Source organism: Brienomyrus brachyistius, unplaced genomic scaffold, assembly GCF_023856365.1.
Source record: "Brienomyrus brachyistius isolate T26 unplaced genomic scaffold, BBRACH_0.4 scaffold65, whole genome shotgun sequence".
Taxonomy (NCBI): domain Eukaryota; kingdom Metazoa; phylum Chordata; class Actinopteri; order Osteoglossiformes; family Mormyridae; genus Brienomyrus; species Brienomyrus brachyistius.
Window position 1 is genome coordinate 968,091 of NW_026042340.1, and position 15,540 is coordinate 983,630.

Consider the following 15,540-nt stretch of genomic DNA (forward strand, 5'->3'; position numbering starts at 1 on the left):
GGTGCCATCCACTATTCTGGCAAACGTCCGTTTGCTGGAAAATCAACTTGATCACATCCGACTACAGAGAGCTGCACATCGCGACATGAAGGACTGCAGTGTTTTCATATTTACGGAAACCTGGCTGAACGACAACATTCCTGACGCAGCTATTCAGCTAAGGGGTCTACATGCTATCCGTGCAGACCGAGACGCCGGCAAATCCGGAAAAGCTCGCCATGGCAGCTTATGTGTTTACAACAACACAGAATGGTGTGGAAACACAGGTATGATCACCAATCACTGTTCATCGCTGATGGAATCTGTGGCAGTGAAGTTCAGACCTTATTATTCGCTGTGGGAGTCCAGCGTCATTGTTATTGTGGTGGTGTACATTCTCTCTGATGCTAATGCTAAGGAGGCGCGACGCGAGCTGTACGAAGCCATCAGCGACCTGCAATCTCTCCACCTCATCATTCCCGGGGACTTTAATGAAGCAAATTTAAAGTCTGTTTTACCCAAACTCCACCAACATGTTAAGTTCCCAACCAGAGGAGCTAATATACTGGACTTGGTTTCCACGAACACTGAAGCTGCATACAGAGCAACCCCCTGCCCCCACCTTGGACTTTCAGACCACACTACAGTAATGCTCACTCCAGCATACAGCCCACTGCTGAAAAGCGCAAAACCTGTAACAAAGAAGGTCAGAACATGGCCTGAGGGAGCGACTGAGGCCCTGCAAGACTGGAGCATCTTCAGAGAAGCAGGATCCACCGGCCAGCACACAGACATTAACGAATATGCTGAGAAAGTGATGGGATACATTGACAGATGCATTGCAGATGGTTTACAGCAGAAGTGCATAAACTGTTGAAAACACGGAATGCTGCTTTCAGAGCAAAAGACGCTGTGGTGCTCAAAACGGCAAGAATGAACCTGTACTGGGGCATGAAGCTGGCAAAAAGGGAATACAGGAAGAATATCAAGAGACACTTCACCTGTTCAAGAGACGCACGACGCATGTGGCAGGGTATCCAAGCCATCACTGACTTCAAGACCCCGCCACGTGTGTGTGAAACTGATGCCTCTCTTTCAGATGCACTCAACCACTTCTACGGCAGGTTTGAGATCCAGAACACCGAGCCAGCATGGAAGACCACCCCCCCGCCAGACGACTGAGTGCTGTTCCTGTCTGCAGTCAGCGTAAGAACGACCCTCGTTAGAGTCAACCCAAGGAAAGCTACTGGACCCGACAACATACCCAGACATGTGCTTAGAGCCTGATCTGACCAGCTAGCCGATGTCCTTGTGGACATCTTCAACACCTCCCTGAAGCAAGCTGTCATCCCGCAGTGCTTCAAGACCACCACCATCAGACCTGTTCCAGAGAAGGCCACCGTCAGAGCACAACGACTACCGCCCAGTAGTACTTACTCCAATCGCTACGAAGTGCTTTGCGCGACTGGTCCTGAGCCACATCAAGAACCAGCTCCCCCTCATGCTAGATCCACTGCAGTTTGCGTACTGCATGAACAGATCAACAGATGATGCAATCTTACTTGCACTTCACCTGTCCCTGTCACACCTGGAACACTGAAACACCTACATGAAGATGCTGTTCATCGACTTCAGCTCAGAATTCAACAGTATCATCTCTCAGCAGCTGATCGCCAAGTTGGACCTGCTCGGACTGAACACCTCCACCTGCAACTGGATTCTGGACTTCCTTACTGGAAAGCCCTAGACATTCCAGAACGGCACCATCAGCTCCAACACAATCACGCTGAACACAGACGCTGCCCATGGGTGTGTGTTGAGTCCGTTTCTCTTCACGCACCTGAGACACAACTGCACCTCCAGCTCCAGCACAAATCACCTCATTAAATTTGCGGACGACACCACTGTTGTGGGACTCATTAAGAACAATGATGAGACAGCATACAGGGAAGAGGTACAGCAGCTGGCAGTCTGGTGCAAGGACAATTTAGATTAGATTAGATTAGATTAGATTAGATTCAATTTTATTGTCATTACACATGTATAAATACAGGGGCAACGAGATTCAGTTTAGCATCTAATCAGAAGTGCAAAGAGCAGCAAGTGCAATAAATATAGTATGTGATATGTATGGTTAAATGCAGTATGTACAGTTAAATGCAGTATGTACAGTTAAGAGCACAGTGAAGGTGGGAATAGATATATAGATAGATATACAAATGTTCAAAAAAAATGCGGATGGCAAATATATAGATGTACAATATACGTGTATGTACAATGTACAATATACAGATATATACAGATGCGCTATGTATGTGCTGAGATACTATAGGTACTATAATATACAGTCAGGTCCATAAATATTGGGACATCGACACAATTCTAATCTTTTTGGCTCTATACACCACCTCAATGAATTTGAAATGGAATGAACAAGATGTGCTTTAACTGCAGACTTTCAGCTTTAATTTGAGGGTATATACATACAAATCAGGTGAACGGTGTAGGAATGACAGCAGTTTGTATATCTGCCACCCACTTTTTAAGGGACCAAAAGTAATGGGACAAATTAACAATCATAAATCAAACTTTCACTTTTTAATACTTGGTTGCAAATCCTTTGCAGTCAATTACAGCCTGAAGTCCGGAATGCACAGGCATCATCAAACGCTGGGTTGCATCCCTGCTTGTTCTTGGGGCATTTCCCCTTCAGTTTTGTCTTTAGCAAGTGAAATACACGCTCAATCGGATTCAGGTCAGGTGATTGACTTGGCCATTGCATAATATTCCACTTCTTTGCCTTAAAAAACTCTTTGGTTGCTTTCGCAGTATGCTTCAGGTCATTGTCCATCTGCACTATGAAGCACCGTCCAATGAGTTCTGAAGCATTTGGCTGAATATGAGCAGATAATATTGCCCGAAACACTTCAGAATTCATCCTGCTGCTTTTGTCAGCAGGCACATCATCAATAAATACAAGGGAACCAGTTCCAGTGGCAGCCATACATGCCCACGCCATGACACTACCACCACCATACTTCACTGATGATGTGGTATGTTTTGGATCGTGAGCAGTTCCTTTCCTTCTCCATACTCTTCTCTTCCCATCACTCTGGTACAAGTTGATCTTTGTCTCATCTGTCCATAGGATGTTGTTCCAGAACTGTAAAGGCTTTTTTAGATGTTGTTTGGCAAACTCTAATCTGGCCTTCCTGTTTTTGAGGCTCACCAATGGTTTACATCTTTAGTTGAACCCTCTGTATTCACTCTGGTGAAGTCTTCTCTTGATTGTTGACCTTGACACACATACACCTACTTCCTGGAGAGTGTTCTTGATCTGGCCATCTGTTCTGAAGGGGTTTTTCTTCACCAGGGAAAGATTTCTTCGGTCATCCACCACAGTTGTTTTCCGTGGTCTTGCAACTCTTGATGTTGCTGAGCTCACCGGTGCGATCTTTCTTTTTAAGAATGTTCCAAACAGTTAATTTGGCCACACCTAATGTATTTGCTATCTCTCTGATGGGTTTGTTTTTATTTTTCCAGCCTAATGACGGCTTGCTTCACTGATAGTGACAGCTCTCTGCATCTCATATTGAGAGTTGACAGCAATGGATTCCAAATGCAAATAGCACACTTGAAATGAACTCTAGACCTTTTATCTGCTCCTTGTAAATTAAATAATGAGGGAATGACACACACTTGGCCATGGAACAGCTGAGCAGCCAATTGTCCCATTACTTTTGGTCCCTTAAAAAGTGGGTGGCAGATATACAAACTGCTGTAATTCCTACACCGTTCACCTGATTTGTATGTAAGTACCCTCAAATTAAAGCTAAACGTCTGCTGTTAAAGCACATCTTGTTCGTTTCACTTCAAATCGATTGTGGTGGTGTATAGAGCCAAAAAGATTAGAATTGTGTTGATGTCCCAATATTTATGGACCTGACTGTATATATACACAGATGTACAATATACAGATATACAGATTCACTATGTATGTGCCGTAATACTAAGAGTGCTATAATATATATATATATATATATATATATATATATATATATATATATATATATATATATATATATATATATATATATATACACAGATGTGCAATGTACAGGTGTGTTGTGTGTTTAGCGGGGGACTGAGTTCAGTAGTGTGACCGCTGTGGGGAAAAAGCTGTTCCTGAACCTGCTGGTAGCGCCTTCTGGAGGGGAGGAGCTGGAAGAGTTTGTTGGCTGGATGAGAGGAGTCCTTAAGGATGTTGCGTGCTCGGCGTAGACATCTCTTCTTGTGGACATCCTCAATGGCAGGAATTGGAGTCCCTATGATTCGTTGGGCGGTTTTTACCACCCACTGCAGTGCCTTGCGGTCAGCCACAGTACAATTCCCATACCATGCTGTAATACAGTTGGTCAGGATGCTTTCTATCGCACAGCGGTAGAAGTTGCCCAGTATGTCAGCAGACAGTTGGTTCTTTTTCTTCCTCAAGAAGAAGAGGCGCTGATGGGCCTTCTTGACCAGGCTGGAGGTGTTGGTTGTCCAGGACAGGTTCTCTGAGATGTGTGTCCCCAGGAATTTGAAGCTGGGAACCCGTTCAACAGCCATGCCATTGATGTGGATGGGGTGGTGGGTGTCTCTCTTCTCCTTCCTGAAGTCCACAATGAGCTCCTTGGTTTTGGAGGTATTCAGGAGCAGGTTATTATCAGCGCACCATGCAGATAGGTGTTTTACCTCTTCCCTGTAGCCAGACCCATCGTTGTCACTGATGAGACCGATCACCGTGGTGTCATCTGCAAACTTGATGATGGAGTTGGATCCATACATAGGCCTGCAGTCATGGGTGAAAAGGGAGTAGAGGAATGGGCTCAGCACACAGCCCTGTGGAACACCAGTGCTGAGTGTAATGGTAGTAGAGCAGTTATGGCCTAACCTGACATGCTGGGGTCTGTCGGTCAGGAAGTCCGTGATCCAATTACAGATAGAATTGTTAATACCAAGATCCCCAAGTTTAGTGATCAACTTGGAAGGGATGACTGTATTGAATGCTGAGCTGAAGTCAACAAACAGCATTCTTGCATAAGTGTTCTTATTGTCCAGGTGTGAGAGTACACAGTGAAGCGCTGTGGATACAGCATCCTCTGTACTTCTATTGCTTCGGTAGGCAAATTGGTGAGGATCCAGTGTGGGGGGCAGGCATGTCTTGAGGTGTGCCAGGACCAGTTGCTCAAAGCACTTCATAGCTATAGGCGTGAGTGCTACAGGGCGGTAGTCGTTCAGGCACATCGGTGATGAGTGTTTCGGCACTGGCACTATGGAGGTGGTTTTGAAGCATGCTGGTACTGCTGCCTGGGCAAGGGACAGGTTGAAAATGTCTGTAAAGACCCCTGTAAGCTGTTCAGCACATGCCCTAAGCACACGTCCAGGAATGCCGTCAGGGCCAGCAGCCTTACGAGCATTGATACGGCTCAGTGCATCATGTACCTCTGTGTGGGTGAGTGTGAGGGTATGGCAGTCATCAGAGTGTAGGGTTATGGTGAACTTTTCCTTATTGTCCTTGTCAAAACGAGCGTAGAAGTCATTCAGCTCATTAAGGGAGGACACGTTCATGGCTGTCTGTGTGGAAGTGCTAGGCTTGTAGTCAGAGATGGCCTGGATGCCCAGCCACATGCGACGGGGGTCAGAGTTGACAAAGTGCTCCTCCACCTTCAGTTTGTAGCTAAGCTTGGCCTTGTTGATGCCCCTCTTCAGTTCTGCCCTGGATGTACTGTAGGCCTGTGCATCACCTGATCTGAAAGCTTTGTTACGTGCCTTTAGCAGAAGTCGCACTTCCCTGTTCATCCATGGTTTCTGATTTGGATACGTTGTGATCTGCTTCTCTGTAGTAACACTGTCAATTGTGGTGCTGATGTATTCCAGTACTGAGTGTGTGTAACAGTCAATGATTATATATGAGTCGAAGGTGGCCTGAGAAGCAAACATGCTCCAGTCCGTGTCCTTAAACCTGTCCTGGAGTGCAGAGTCTACCCCCACTGGCCACACTTTGATGGTCTTTACTGTTGGTTTCACACGGTTGATGAGTGGTGAGTACTTGGGGGTGAGAAACAAAGAAAGGTGATGTGACTGTCCCAGGTGGGGGAGGGGTGTAGCTGTGTAGGCCCCAACAATGTTTGTATAAACATGATCCAAAGTTTTATCCCCTCTGGTATGGCAGGATACATGTTGGTGAAATTTAGGTAGCACTGTCTTTAGGTTGGAGTGGTTGAAATCCCCTGCTACAATAAATGCAGCCTCGGGGTGAGCAGATTGTTGTTTGCTAATGGCTGCATATAGTTCTTTCATAGCAAGCTTAGCATTAGCATCCGGTGGGATATAAGCAGCTGTTATTATAGTGGAGGTGAACTCCCTCGGCATATAGAATGGTCTACATTTAACCATGAGATACTCAAGGTCAGCTGAGCAATGTTTTCCAACAATGACAGAGTTCGTACACCAAGCCTTGTTAACATAAATGCACAGTCCTCCGCCTCTTGTCTTACCGGAAACATCAGCTGTTCTGTCCGCCCGGAGAGTTTGGCGTCCGACTAGCTCAATAGCATCGTGAGGTATACCGCTGTGTAGCCATGTTTCCGTAAATATTAGGATGTTACAGTCCATAAGTCTCCTGTTGTCGGTGATCCAAAGTCGTAACTCATCCATTTTGTTCACCAGGGACCGCACATTAGTGAGGAAAATAGTGGGTAAGGAAAGCCGATGTGGTGATAGCCTTAGCTTAGCTGTTAGCCCTCCGCGTTTCCCCCGCCTTTGTTTACGGTCTCTGCACCGTCTTCGAGCACTTCCGGTCGGCCGAGTAGCCTGCAAAGCGTCGGGTGTTCTTCTTATCTCAGGGATGAGACGAAGGCTACTGATAAAACAGTCGGAGTTGTGCAAATCTATATCCAAAAGCTCTTGTCGGGTGTAAGATGTAAAAGCGAAGCTGTTCTGAACGAACAGACCCGAAATGAGCAGGAATATAACTGCTATTTTGCAAAATCTGAAGAGACGCTGAGCCTCGCATGACGCACGCGCCGCCATTTTTCTAGGGTATGGACACAATGAATTAATCTGACTCTTAATGTTGACAAAACAAAAGAGCTGATTATCGACTTCAGAAAGACCAAGACTGACCATCCTCCGCTGAATATCACAGTGGAGTAAGTAAAGGGCACCAAATTCCTTGGTGTTCCCATCACAGACGACCTTTCCTGGACCAGCAGCACCAGTTCCCTCACCAAAAGAACACAGGAGTGCCTGCACTTTCTGAGGAGACTGAAGAAGGTACATCTCCCCAAACCCATCCTCACCACCTTCTACAGGGACACCATCCAGAGCATTCTATCCAGTTCTATTACAGTCTGGTATGGAAACTGCCACGCCTCCGACCACAGAGCCTTTCAGAGGATTGTTCATTCCGCTGAGCGCATCACCGGCAGCTCTCTGTCCAGCCTGCAGGACACTTACACTTCCCGCTGCATCCGTAAGGCCACCAGCATTGTGACTGACCGGTACCATCCCACCCAGGAACCGTTTATCCCTCTTCCATCCAGAAGAAGATTCTGCAGCATCAGGAGCAGGTCTGCATGACCGTGCAATAGCAGCAGGTCTGCATGACCGTGCAATAGGAGCAGGTCTGCACGACTGTGCGATAGGAGCAGGTCTGCACGACTGTGCGATAGGAGCAGGTCTGCATGACCGTGCAATAGGAGCAGGTCTGCACGACCGTGCAATAGGAGCAGGTCTGCATGACCGTGCAGTAGGAGCAGGTCTGCACGACTGTGCAGTAGGAGCAGGTCTGCACGACCGTGCAATAGGAGCAGGTCTTCATGACTGTGCGATAGGAGCAGGTCTGCATGACTGTGCAGTAGGAGCAGGTCTGCATGACTGTGCAATAGCTTCTTTCCCCAAGCAGTCCGGCTCCCGAACAGCACACCGCCCCCCCCCCCCCCCCCCCCCATACACACACACACACACACACACACACACACTTGACTCTGTACTGCACACCCTGCGCTGTTCTATGTAACACTTTATATTTATTCATTTTGATCCCGTTATGGCTGCTTTTATATGAATATGTCTACATCTATGCATACCTGGACTTTTACACACGTATTGCATTCTTGCACAACTTCTCTTAATTTGCACAATATAACCTGCTCCCTTTACTTACCCTGTATATATGTACATTCATACTGCTTTCATACTGTATTCTTCATGTCATTGTACTGTCTTTCTATTCATGTCTTCTCTATATAAATGTACATTCAGATATATGTATATAGGTGTAGTGTAAATTATTACCCCTCTCACCCTCATTGTGATCTGTCTGTGCTGTTGTGTTTTATGTTACACTTATGCTCATGGAGAACGATATTCCGTCTCACTGTATACTTTTTGTTTTGGATGACAGTAAAGCTCTACTTTCTTACGTATGACTTGGGCTGATCTCTCTATAGCACCGGCAGATACTGTGCTTGTCTTGGGTTGCGCCTGTGGTAATGGACACCGGGGGGCGCTATAGCACCCGCAGATACTGTGCTTGTCTTGGGTTGCGCCTGTGGTAATGGACACCGGGGGGCGCTATAGCACCCGCAGATACTGTGCTTGCCTTGGGCTGCGCCTGTGGTAATGGACACCGGGGGGCGCTATAGCACCGGCAGATACTGTGCTTGTCTTGGGCTGCGCCTGTGGTAATGGACACCGGGGGGCGCTATAGCACCGGCAGATACTGTGCTTGTCTTGGGCTGCGCCTGTGGTAATGGACACCGGGGGGCGCTATAGCACCGGCAGATACTGTGCTTGCCTTGGGCTGCGCCTGTGGTAACGGACACCGGGGGGCGCTATAGCACCGGCAGATACTGTGCTTGTCTTGGGCTGCGCCTGTGGCAATGGACACCGGGGGGCGCTATAGCACCGGCAGATACTGTGCTTGTCTTGGGTTGCGCCTGTGGCAATGGACACCGGGGGGCGCTATAGCACCGGCAGATACTGTGCTTGTCTTGGGTTGCGCCTGTGGCAATGGACACCGGGGGGCGCTATAGCACCGGCAGATACTGTGCTTGCCTTGGGTTGCGCCTGTGGCAATGGACACCGGGGGGCGCTATAGCACCGGCAGATACTGTGTTTGCCTTTGGTTGCGCCTGTGGTAATGGACACCGGGGGGCGCTATAGCACCGGCAGATACTGTGTTTGTCTTGGGTTGCGCCTGTGGTAATGGACACCGGGGGGCGCTATAGCACCGGCAGATACTGTGTTTGCCTTGGGTTGCGCCTGTGGTAATGGACACCGGGGGGCGCTATAGCACCGGCAGATACTGTGTTTGTCTTGGGTTGCGCCTGTGGTAATGGACACCGGGGGGCGCTATAGCACCGGCAGATACTGTGTTTGTCTTGGGTTGCGCCTGTGCTAATGGACACCGGGGGGCGCTATAGCACCGGCAGATACTGTGCTTGTCTTGGGTTGCGCCTGTGCTAATGGACACCGGGGGGCACTATAGCACCGGCAGATACTGTGCTTGTCTTGGGTTGCGCCTGTGCTAATGGACACCGGGGGGCGCTATAGCACCGGCAGATACTGTGCTTGTCTTGGGTTGCGCCTGTGCTAATGGACACCGGGGGGCGCTATAGCACCGGCAGATACTGTGCTTGTCTTGGGTTGCGCCTGTGGCAATGGACACCGGGGGGCGCTATGGCACCGACAGATACTGTGTTTGCCTTGGGCTGCGCCTGTGGTAATGGACACCGGGGGGCGCTATAGCACCAGCAGATACTGTGCTTGTCTTGGGTTGCGCCTGTGGTAATGGACACTGGGGGGCGCTATAGCACCAGCAGATACTGTGCTTGTCTTGGGTTGTGCCTGTGGTAATGGACACCGACCGGGGGGCGCTGGGACCCGACAGCTGGGTGGTGTAAGCTGAGAGACCTGCCTCCCCTCATGCTCCTCGCTCCCCCTCTCACCTGCTCTCACGCTTCCCCCAGTCCCCGGTCAGTACATCCCCCTCATATCCTGATCGGATAAGAACGTTTTGAAGGTTTGAGGCAGCATCACCAGGGGCCTGTACTACGAAGTGGAGTTACTGGCTTATCGGGGTAACTTGTCAAATTTAAGGTAGTCTGGGCAAAATGTAAGTGAACGTTTACACTATGGTACCTTAAATCCGACAAGTTACCCCGATAAGCCAGTAACCCCGCTTCGTAGTACAGGCCACAGGACTTGAGTTCACGGACAGCTGTGTGTATGTTTTCCCTCACTGCTGACAGACAAAAGTGGGGGCCTGGAGACCAGCGGGTACAGAAGCAGGGGGGCCAGTCACTCGCAGAGCAGGCCACTCTATTTATAAGCAAAGCACTGCCTTATCCGGGGGGGGGGGGTTTCACTGTTGACCAGCTGCATGGGAAGCTGTGTGCTCGCTCCCAGACAGCATGCTGGAAGTGGGCTTCTTATTACCGTACCAGGGTTTTATTTAGCTCTTTATATTCATTAATAGTCAAGAAGATTTTGGCAGGAAACGTGAGAACAGGAGGTCTGGAGCCTGATGTCACTGGGTACAAAGGGCTACATAGGAAACTGTCCTTCCTGCCTGCTGTGTCTCTGTGTGCTGGAGCCTGATGTCACTGGTTCTCTTCTGCTGTCATGAGAAAATTAGGAAGCTGCCCCAGTGAATAAAGCTTAACATGGCAGATACATCTTTCCAGACTAATATACCACAAGGTTATTTTTTATCTGCAGTAACAGCAATTTTAATGGGGAGATTTTCAGCCTTTCTGATACATTTGTGTAGATGAATTGAGGTCTTTATGTTTCTGCCTTATTCACAGAGACCAAATGGAAGAATGCAGTTCAGATGTACATGATAAATCGGGTTTATCATCCATACTGAAGGTTTGTATCTATTGCAGATATATATTTTCTTAGTTGTTGTGTTAATTAGCTTATATTTTATAGCTGTATAACAAGAAATTCTTCATGTTAAAGGAAATATATTTAAAACTATGATTCACAAATGAAACTTTGAAAAGGTTCAGTGCAGGTAGCAATAATTAACTGTGACTTTATTTTAGTTCCCCAAGGATGAGCTGAAGAATTGTGTGAGTTACCTAGATCAGAATTACCCAGAATGCTCTGAGCCTCAGCTGGAGGAGGACAATGATCCGAACACACTGTACATCCTGAGGACCATGGAGCAAAATGATCTCGCTGACGTGCCGGAGAAGAGTAAGAGCCTCATAACATTCTGTACATGTACAGCACTGTTTAAAAGTTTTGGGCAGAGAAAAGGATGTTTGAATGGTCTTCATGTTGGTATAAAATTATCATAACATGTATGTCACAGTGTGTGAGCCATTTGAAAACTTTCCTGAAGTCATCCCTGTATTTGCAGAAATCATGCAATACACCCATGTATGTTTTGAATTTCCTCTCATTTCTTTTCAGGAGAGTTCATGCTGCAATATCAGCAGGAAATCAAACGTAAACTTAAGAAGCAGTTTGAGTGTGTATTTGAAGGGAAAGCTAAGGGAGGACAGCCAACACTTCTCAGTGAGATTTACACAGAACTCTACATAACTGAAGGTGTGACTGGAGGAGTCAATGATGAACATGAAGTGAGACAGATTGAAACAGCATCCAAGAAAAGGCGAACAGAAGATACTACAGTCAAGTGCAATGATATATTTAAACCCTTATGTGAGCGTGAGACACCTATCAGAACTGTACTCACTAAAGGGGTGGCAGGTATCGGGAAAACAGTCTCTGTACAGAAATTTATTCTCGACTGGGCAGAAGGAAAAGCAAACCAGGATGTTCACTTCATATTTGCTCTTCCTTTCCGGAACCTGAATTTGATTAAGGATGAATACAGTCTGATTGAACTGCTTCACCGCTTTGTCCCGGAACTGAAATCATTTCAATCCACTGAGCTGTTTAGGTACAAAGTCTTGTTCATCTTTGATGGTCTGGATGAGTGTCGCCTTCCTCTAGATTTTCAGAACAATGAGAGCTGGTTTGATGTAACAAAGAAAACGTCACTGGATGTGCTGTTGACTAACCTCATTAAGCGGAATCTGCTTCCATCCGCTCTCCTCTGGATAACCTCCCGGCCGGCAGCAGCCAATCAGATACCTCCTGAGTGTGTCCACCGGGTGACAGAGATACGAGGGTTCAGTGATGCCCAGAAGGAGGAGTATTTCAGGAGGAGATTCAGTGATCAGAGCCTGGCCAGCAGGATTATCACACATGTGAAATCATCAAGGAGCCTCTTCATCATGTGCCACATACCTGTGTTCTGCTGGATTTCAGCCACTGTGCTTAAGAGGCTTTTTAGTGAGACTGACAGGGGAGAAATTCCAAGGACTCTCACTGAAATGTACACACACTTCCTGATCTATCAGTCATGTTTAAAAAATGACAAGTATATGAAAAACTATGAAACCAAACTTAAGGAATACAGCAAGGAATTCCTTTTGAAACTTGGTAAACTGGCTTTTGACAACCTTGAGAAAGGCAATCTCATATTTTATGAGCAAGATCTGACAAAGAATGGCATTGATGTCACTGAAGCTTCAGTTTACTCTGGAGTGTGCACAGAAGTCTTTAAAGAGGAATATGGGCTGTATGAGGAGAAGGTGTACTGCTTTGTGCATCTGAGCATCCAGGAGTATCTCGCTGCTTTATACGTGTTTCTGTCAAACTCATCAGCTAAACTGCTGAAGACTGCAGTGGATCAGGCATTAGAGAGCAAGAATGGACACTTGGACCTCTACCTCCGCTTCCTCCTGGGCCTCTCAACAGACTCCAGTAAGACTCTATTACAAAAACTACTGGGACAGACAGTAACCAGCTCACATAATATTACAGAAACAGCCAAATACATCAAGAAGAAAATACAGAGGAAATTATCTCCAGAAAGGACCATCAACCTGTTCCACTGTTTGTCTGAGCTGGGTGACAACTCTCTAGTAGAGGAAGTACAAAGATACCTGAATTCAGGAAGCCTTTCAGCAGAAGACCTCTCACCTGCACAGTACTCAGCTCTGGCCTTTGTGATGCTGATGTCAGATGAGGAGCTGGATGTGTTTGATCCGAAGAAATTCATCAGATCAGATAAAGAGCACTGGAGGCTGCTGCCTGTGGTCAAGAACTCCAGGACGGCTCTGTAAGTGACGTGGGGATGGGAAATCATGTCTGGTCTGGCAGTAATACATGAATATTGTTTGATATGTATCATATGTATTATTTATTTCTCCTCTTGGATTAATAACTGTGATGTTTGTTTGATAATCCAGACCGCAGACTTTATAATTACTGAAGGTAGTGATGCAGTAACAAACCAAAAAGTGAGGTTTCCGTTCCCATCCAGTCTGCCTTCTGATCACAGGCACAGCATCCTAACCTGCTATAGAAGCAGTGAGGGCTCTTTATAAGAACATAAGAACTATACAAACGAGAGGAGGCCATTCGGCCCATCAAGCTTGCTTGGGGAGAACTTAACTAATAGCTCAGAGTTGTTAAAATCTTATCTAGCTCTGATTTAAAGGAACCCAAGGATTCAGCTTGCACTACATTATCAGGAAGGCTATTCCATACTCTGACTACACGCTGTGTAAAGAAGTGCTTCCTTAAATCCAGCTTGAAATGTTCTCCCGCTAATTTCCACCTATGGCCACGAGTTCGTGTATTTAAACTAATGCTGAAGTAACTATTTGGTTGAACAGCATCCAAACCTGTTAGAATCTTATATACCTGGATCATGTCCCCCCTCAGTCTCCTTTGCTTGAGACTGAACAGATTTAGCTCAAGTAACCGTTCCTCGTATGACATTCCTCTAAGACCAGGAATCATTTTTGTGGCCCTACGCTGCACCTTTTCTAAGGCCACAATGTCCTTTTTAAGATATGGTGACCAAACCTGCACACAATATTCTAGGTGAGGTCTCACCAAGGAATTGTATAATCTTAGCATTACCTCCCTTGACTTAAACTCCACACACCTGGAGATATACCCCAACGTCCTATTGGCCTTTTTTATTGCTTCCCCACACTGGCGAGAATGGGACATGGAAGCATCAGCATACACACCAAGGTCTTTCTCATGATCAGCTACCTTTATTTCAGTGACACCCATGAAATACCTGTACTTTATATTTCTGCTCCCTAGATGGAGTACCTTACATTTATTGACGTTAAATTTCATCTGCCAGGTATCGGCCCAGTCACTAATTAAATCAAGATCCCGCTGTAGCTGCTGAGCCACTAATTCAGTATCTGCTACACCACCCACCTTGGTGTCATCTGCAAATTTCACCAGTTTGCTGTATATATTGGTATCCATATCATTTATGTAAATTAGGAACAATAGTGGTCCTAAAATCGAACCCTGTGGTACCCCACTATGAATGCAGGCCCACTGTGACATTGTGCCTCTTATAACTACTCGCTGTTTCCTATCTGTTAACCAGTTATCAATCCAGGTCGCTACGGTACCTAAAATACCTGTCGCTTTGAGTTTAAGTAGGAGCCTCTTGTGGGGGACAACATCAAAAGCCTTTTGGAAATCTAGTAGATGACATCATAGGCCTTCTTATCATCAACTTCCTGAGTAGCTTCCTCAAAACCTCCAACAGATTCGTTAAACAGGATCTACCTCTCCTAAATCCATGCTGGCTATCCCGCAAAATGTTATTGGAGTCCAGGTAATCTACCATTTTCTCTTTGATTATAGCCTCCATAACTTTACCAGTTATACAAGTTAGACTGATTGGCCTATAGTTAGACAAATTACTTCTATCCACTTTTTTGAAAATAGGCATTATGAAGGCGTGCTTCCAATCAGAAGGTACCACACCTTCAGATAAGGATTTTTGAAACAGTAAAGTTAAGGGTCGGCAAATAATATCCCTCATCTCTTTTAACACTATAGGTAAGATGCCATCAGGGCCCTGTGATTTATTTATTTTGAGCTTAGCTAGGCTTTGCAAAACATCTGCTTCAGTTATATATATATTAGCTATAGACAATGCTGGATAGGTAATAACTGGTAAATTACTAAGGTCCTCAACAGTGAATACCCGTGCAAAACTATCATTGAACTCATTTACTATATCAATGTCGTTTACTATTATAAGACCCTTACTATCCTGCAGATTAGTAATTTCAGGTTTTAGAGCTCTTTTAGAGTTAAAATACTGGAAGAAACTTTTAACGTCATCCTTAGCTTCCAATGCAACCATCCTTTCGACATTTCTTTTAGCTCGTCTAATATCATTTTTTAACTCAGCCTGTAGACTTAGATATTCCTGCTTAATTCTGTCATCATCAGTTATTTTCCATTGCTGGAACAAAGCCCTTTTCCTCCTTACTTTATGCTTTATTTCCCTAGTAAACCACCTAGGTTGCAATTTCCTAGATTTATTCTTGCTGGAAATGGGTAATGAAGTCCTCTTGCATTTGCAATAATGTGCTTTTAAAAAGTTCCCAGGCCTCTTCAACAGTTTTGTTATTTAACTCCATCCAGTTCACAGTTTCT

General features: G+C 46.0%; 1 protein-coding gene and 1 long non-coding RNA gene across 2 annotated transcripts in view; both read left to right on the top strand.

The window, feature by feature from the left end:
- LOC125725332 (protein NLRC5-like) overlaps positions 1 to 15,540 on the top strand; it is a 554,938-nt gene that overhangs the window by 12,557 nt on the left and 526,841 nt on the right. The window contains exons 5-7 of the mRNA XM_049002177.1: positions 10,836 to 10,899; positions 11,079 to 11,232; positions 11,452 to 13,171. Of these exons, the coding sequence (XP_048858134.1) occupies positions 10,836 to 10,899; positions 11,079 to 11,232; positions 11,452 to 13,171 (1,938 nt within the window). The remainder of the gene's footprint in view (positions 1 to 10,835; positions 10,900 to 11,078; positions 11,233 to 11,451; positions 13,172 to 15,540) is intronic.
- Positions 7,239 to 7,960, top strand: LOC125725365 (uncharacterized). The gene is made up of 3 exons (XR_007387461.1): positions 7,239 to 7,592; positions 7,701 to 7,754; positions 7,863 to 7,960. It is a non-coding gene; the product is annotated as an uncharacterized LOC125725365 (long non-coding RNA).